At 44.9% G+C, this 6,558-nt stretch overlaps 1 protein-coding gene across 1 annotated transcript; it reads left to right on the top strand.

Annotated features, from left to right (window-relative positions):
- Positions 1 to 464: 464 nt before the first annotated feature.
- On the top strand, positions 465 to 5,903 carry LOC149605074 (uncharacterized). The gene has a single exon (XM_089860419.1). The coding sequence runs from the start codon at positions 465 to 467 to the stop codon at positions 5,901 to 5,903; it is 5,439 nt and encodes a 1,812-aa protein (XP_089716545.1).
- Positions 5,904 to 6,558: the final 655 nt, after the last annotated feature.

The raw sequence follows: 6,558 nt of genomic DNA, 5'->3' as shown, positions 1-6,558 counted from the left end.
CTTTCTCCTTTTTGCGACCTGGAATGCGGACCACGGAACTTTCTCTCCTTACCGTGACTATGCCCCACGTGGGCCCCTTTAGAGAAAGTTCCCCAGTTAGAGCCACGCCACTCTGGACCATCTTTGAGTAGATAAGTTTTGTTTTGTTTTCTTTTGTTTTATTTTATGACTTAGTTGCAATTAAAGTTAAATCAGTTTTCCCATTTTTTCATATTTAATTTAGTCAGTTTAGTTTTTATTTAAGACCTTCTTCACACGTAGATTCAAAATCGAACCTAGAATACCTATTTTTCAGTCGGTAGGCATTCTTTTATAGCTCTCCCAAATCAGCCGAGAATTAAATCACTTTAGTTCTCCCATCTTTGAACATTCCGGCACATTTTATGGTGCTCTCAAGCCCGGGAATCGCGTGTGATCAGTGCAAATTTGTTTAAATAGAGACTTTCGCGGACTAAATTAACAATATGGCGACATCAGCAACCCCTTTAGTGGCACACAAAAGAAAGCGCAAAGTTTTCCGCGCGGCAGTTACGAGAATAATCGGTTCTATCAAGAACCACCTTAACGAGGAACCTTTAGACGAAGAGACATTAGTAATTAGCTTACAACAGCTAACCATCAAGGGCGAAGAACTAGCAGAATTAGACAACATGATAGAGCCATTGGTTCTTGAGTTAGATGAAGAAAATTACGAGATAGAAATAGAGGAAGTACAAAAATACCGAGCAGCAATTCTAGAATTTAAGTCTAGGGTAGAATTCCATACAAAGGAAATGAACAAAGAACGACGTAGCCGTAGAAACTCGGTAGTATCGCAGGCCGATTCGACGGCGTCCGAAAGATTCGAGGAGCCGACCGGCGGGGAGATAGCCCGTGGACGAATCGAACGCGAGCCGACCTTTAATGGTGGAGAGAGACAAGGCGAAAGGCCAGCTAGGTGGGCCCCATCAGTCAGGCTACCAAAATTAGAAATTAAACGATTTTCCGGGGACATTATGGAATGGCAGAATTTTTGGAGCGTGTATGAGACAACGATCCACCTTAACCCACAATTAGATAACATTGAGAAGTTCAGTTATCTCAAATCGTACTTAGAAGGCGAAGCTGCCCTATCTATTAAAGGACTAACAAATACGGTACCAAATTACGAGACAGCCATTAGGAATTTGAAAAACCGTTACGGGCAGGAAGACGTAATCATCGATAACCACATGTACAATTTAATAAATTTAACACCAGTTAGGAAGGCACATGATGTAAGCGCCCTTAGAAAACTACACGACACTTGTGAAATCGAAATACGTAGTTTAGAGTCAGTTGGAATCGCGCTAGATACCTTCGGTGCCCTTTTATGCCCAGTTTTGATAAAGCTAGTCCCAAAAGAAACGGCATTGATGTTTACGAGAATGATAGGACCTCAAAACAAGTGGACGGCACGTGACTTTTTAAATTTCCTCAGCCGAGAAATAGCCAGTATGGAAAGAGCTTTCACGTCCCAAACAACCACGATGGCAAACGAACGAGCCCCCCCAGATAGGCTTAGCTCAAGATCGGGGTTCGCGAGAGAACCGAAGCACCCCTCAACCGCGGCAGCCCTAAACACGGTCGTTTCGGATAGAATATGCATCTTTTGCGAAAACTCCTCCCATAGCACGAATGAATGCAAACATTTTACCCCCGAGGAAAGAAGAGACATTATTCAAAGAAAAAGAAGATGCTTCATTTGTTTACGCGAGCATCACCGGGCTAAGTTCTGTAGAGCCAGAATAAAGAACTGTAAAAAGTGTAACAAAAGACACCACCACACGTTGTGTTTTGAAGGCCAAGAAAATAGCGGTAGCTTAGCGAGAGAGAGGGCGCGCGAAGAAACAAGTCGAGAGAATCCCCCACCCCCACCTGTAGAAAATACGGCAGCATTGTCAACAATAACGCACGAAAACCAGAGAGGGGAAATATTCTTGAAAACCGCTCAAGCTTTAGTGAAAGGAGGGGGGAGTAACCGTTACCGTTGCCTCTTAGACGGGGCGAGCCATCGCACCTTTATCAACGCTGAACTCTCGAGAAAATTACAGCTGCCAGTAGTAGGCGAAGAAACCCTCGAAATATTCCCCTTTGAGAGCGAGACTCCCATTTATTCGACTAGAAGAAAGATTCAAGTAGATATGATTAGCATTCATGACCCGAAGGTCACCGTTAGAGTCATCGCATTAGAAACCCCCGAGGTCAATGGCGCCGTATTCGCAGTTCCTAGCCAGATAATAGCGAAAGAAATGAATAGGAGAGGTCTACTCATGGCAGATGACCCCAAAGTTAATGAAGAAATTAGATACAGGTCTTCAATTGACATCATGATTGGGGCAGACTACTTTTGGGAAGTCGTAACAGGCAGAACAGAAATGCTAGGAAAATCTTTAGCCGCTATGGAAACCCGACTGGGTTGGGTGGTACACGGAAGAACCGCTACACGAGGTCCCGCCACTGTTAGCGTTAACTCAGTAGCCGTAATGTTAGCCACAGTTCCGGAATTAGACCCAGTATCAGAGCAATTACAAAGTTTTTGGGATATTGAAACCCTAGGGATTAATGACTTAAGAAAAGAGTCCCTTTCTGAGAATGAAGTACTAGAGCAATTAGAATCCATGATAGAATTCCATGACGGGCGATATAAGATAGGGTTCCCATGGAACGAGAAGAAATCTGAATTAGGGGACAACCTAGCTAACGCCAAGACTAGAACAATGAGACTGCTATCTAAGTTAGAACAAGAACCACTTCTGTTAAACGAATATAACAAAGTTATTAAAGACCAACTGCAAGAAGGCGTCATAGAGCTCGTGCCAGAGAAGGAAGATAGAGACTCAGGAAAGGCTTATTTTTACCTCCCCCACCGTCACATTCTACGAGAATCAAGTTCGACCCCCCTTAGAGTAGTACACGATGCGTCGTCGCACCCAGCTGGGCGACCATCCCTTAACGATTGCATGGAATCAGGGCCGAATTTGAACGCGGAAATTATAGACATTCTCCTTCGCTTCAGAGAAAAAGAGATCGCGTTTACAGCCGATATACAAAAGGCTTTTCTGCAAATCGCGCTAAAAGAAGAAGATCAAGATTGCGTTCGGTTCTTATGGATAAATGTTAACGAAGTAGAAACGCCATTCAAACTCCGTACCTACCGGATTAAACGAGTCCCTTTCGGGGTAACCGCGAGCCCCTGCCTATTGGCGTTCACTGTAAGACACCACGTCAAAAAATATGAAGAAGCCAAGCCAGAAGTCAAGCGATTGATAGACCAACAGCTGTATGTTGACGATCTATTGGGAGGCGAAGATGACGTAGAGAAAGCACTCGAGTTATCAAAAGGCACAGCGGATGTCCTCTTAGAGGGAGGGATGCACCTCCGAAAATGGAACACTAATTCTGTTGAATTAAGGGAATTATGGCAGCAGAACGGCTTACAGCAGCAAAACTTGGAGAACAACACCCCTCTGAAGATTTTGGGGATGTCGTGGGACGCTGGTAAAGACCTCCTTAATTATGATTCACAGCCACTTTTGCAGTATTTTAGCAGTCCCACAATGACCAAGAGGGGACTCATCCAGGCCGTAGCGAGGATCTATGACCCCTTGGGTCTACTCGCCCCTTACACAATACGAGGCAAGATGATGTTCCAAGTACTGTGGGAACGAGGATTAACATGGGACGACGAGCTTCCTCAAGACCTGGCCTCCCAATTTGATAGTTGGTGTGAAGAATTGACGGAGATTAAAGAATTGAAGATTCCACGTTTCTACTACAGAGAAGCCAGCACCAAGGAGATCATCTCAAGACAACTGCACTGTTTCGTAGATGCTAGCGAGAAAGCGTACGCCGCTACCGTTTACCTACGTTACGAAGATTCCGCGGGGAAAGTTACCACGTGCCTCGTCACCTCTAAAACCCGAGTCGCACCCATTAAGAAGTTAACCATCCCTCGCTTGGAACTCATGGCCGCCGTCATTGGTGCACGTTTAGTCACCCACGTAAGCAAAACACTTACTAATAAGCCCACTAGCATACATCTTTGGTCCGACTCGACCATCACGTTGCAATGGATCAAGGGATCCGCCTCAAGATGGAAGCCGTTTGTCAGCAACCGCGTCCGAGAAATTCAAGAGCTGACAGACCCGCAATTATGGAAGCATTGCAGGGGAGACACCAATCCGGCGGACCTCCCTTCCAGAGGTATCAAGATGAGGGAGCTAGTAGAAAGCAAGCTATGGTGGTTTGGACCCCCATGGCTCCGTCAAGAGTATCAAAATCAGGCCGAGCCCCTAGACTTGAGAGAAACCCCAAGCGAGGCCCTGGAGGAAGAGAGGAGAAGCGTCTCGAAAGATGCCATTGCCATACTAGTAGCTAGTGAGGGAACAGAAGATACACTCTTGGACCTTAACCGATTCAGCAATCATTCAAGGTTGAATCGTACAGTTGCATGGGTTCACCGTTTCATCCATAACTGCAGAAACCCTCAGAACCGTAAGAAAGGCGAACTGTCAGCGGAGGAGATAACACAAGCAGAGCACACCCTCATCAAGAACGCCCAAGGGAATAGTTTTCCCGAAGAAGTGGCTTCCCTTAAAAGGGGTGACAGAATATCAGTTAATTCGAAAATCTACACGTTAAGCCCCTTTTTAGATCCGTACGGATTACTTCGCATAGGCGGACGATTAGACCAAACCAAATTCTCATACGAGGAGAAGCATCCTTGGCTTCTGTCATCGAAACATCAGCTGTCAGAACTCATCGTTCGAGGAGCCCACAACCGAATCATGCACGGAGGCGCAAACGAAACAATAGTAGAGGTACGAGAACGTTTTTGGATACCGAAGGCCCGTCAGTTGGTAAAGAAAACTATTAACAATTGTTACAAGTGCAAGAGATTTCGCGCCAAACCCTCGGTAGCAACCATGGCTTCTCTTCCGGCAGACCGTGTCACGAGAACACCGCCCTTCGAAACGTGCGGATTAGATTACGCGGGTCCGCTATATACCAAGTCGGGAACAAAAAGTTATATAGCCCTTTTTACGTGCGCGGTAACCCGCGCAGTTCACCTCGAATTAGTTTCAGATTTAACTACCGAAAACTTTTTATTAGCATTTAGACGCTTTATTTCGCGTCGCGGAATCGTGCGCCACGTGTTTTCTGACAACGCGAAAACATTCAAGCGCGCCAATGAAGATTTAAAAATTCTCGCGAAGACGGTCAGAAGTCCAGAAGTACAAAATTTCGCGGCGGAGCATAGGATAAAATGGACTTTCATAACGGAGCGAGCCCCCTGGGTAGGAGGCTTTTGGGAACGTATGGTTAAATCGACGAAAAACGCGCTACGCAAAGTGCTCGGTACATCGCGTCTGACATACGAGGAAATAGAAACCGTTTTAACCGAAGCGGAAGCCATAGTCAATTCGCGACCGCTGTCATTTGTCTATAATGAAGCCGATGAGCCCGCGCCGCTTACGCCAGCGCACTTTCTAGTTGGAGGAAGGTTGACGTCTTTGCCTTCGCAATCGTTTCCAACTAGCGTAATCCAACCATCTACGAGAAAAGATCTGACGAAACGCCTTAGGTACCGCCAGACCTTATTGGATCAATTCTGGAGACGATGGAAGGCCGATTACCTTTTGGACCTTCGGTCAGCGCACCACCAAACCAAGGACAGACCAACGAGAACCCTAAAAGATGGAGATGTTGTTCTCATAGAGGAACCTCGCACGCCCAGGCTTCTATGGAAGCTAGCAAGAGTAAAGGAAGCCCAGATGGGTCGGGACGGCCAAGTAAGATCCTGTCTACTTAAATTACCAGATGGAACAGAGATGCGCAGACCGATCAAGCTTCTATATTTTCTTGAACTCGACGAACATTAATAACTAAGTACTCTAATGAACATTTTAATTTTGAACTAAACTAGTTCAAGGCGGGGAGTTTGTGTTGAGAAATAATTTTAAGTTTATATATTCATGTGTTAATTTCTTTATATATTCATGTGTTAATTTCTTTAAATATTCATGTGTTAATTTCTTTAAATATTCATGTAAGATTTTTTGACTATTCATAAGTGTTTTCAACTTGGGCCTTAAGCCTACAGAAAAATCTTGTTTGCGCTTTTACTTTCGTACGGGCTTTACCCCTTTTGTGTAAGCGAAGAAGCGAGGACGCTGGCTACGTCACCAAAAACCCAGCGCTCCTCTCGTTTTCGTACCACTGGTGGCCAGAGTGGAAATATTTGAGATTTTTTGTATAAAAGGGCCAAAAACCCTTTATTAGTTGCTCTTTCTCCTTTTTGCGACCTGGAATGCGGACCACGGAACTTTCTCTCCTTACCGTGACTATGCCCCACGTGGGCCCCTTTAGAGAAAGTTCCCCAGTTAGAGCCACGCCACTCTGGACCATCTTTGAGTAGATAAGTTTTGTTTTGTTTTCTTTTGTTTTATTTTATGACTTAGTTGCAATTAAAGTTAAATCAGTTTTCCCATTTTTTCATATTTAATTTAGTCAGTTTAGTTTTTATTTAAGACCTTC

The sequence above is a fragment of the Phalangium opilio genome, unplaced genomic scaffold (assembly GCF_054372755.1).
Source record: "Phalangium opilio isolate 3A_F unplaced genomic scaffold, DU_Popi_V2 ptg000352l_1, whole genome shotgun sequence".
NCBI lineage: Eukaryota > Metazoa > Arthropoda > Arachnida > Opiliones > Phalangiidae > Phalangium > Phalangium opilio.
This window is presented reverse-complemented; position numbering and strand designations above follow the sequence as displayed.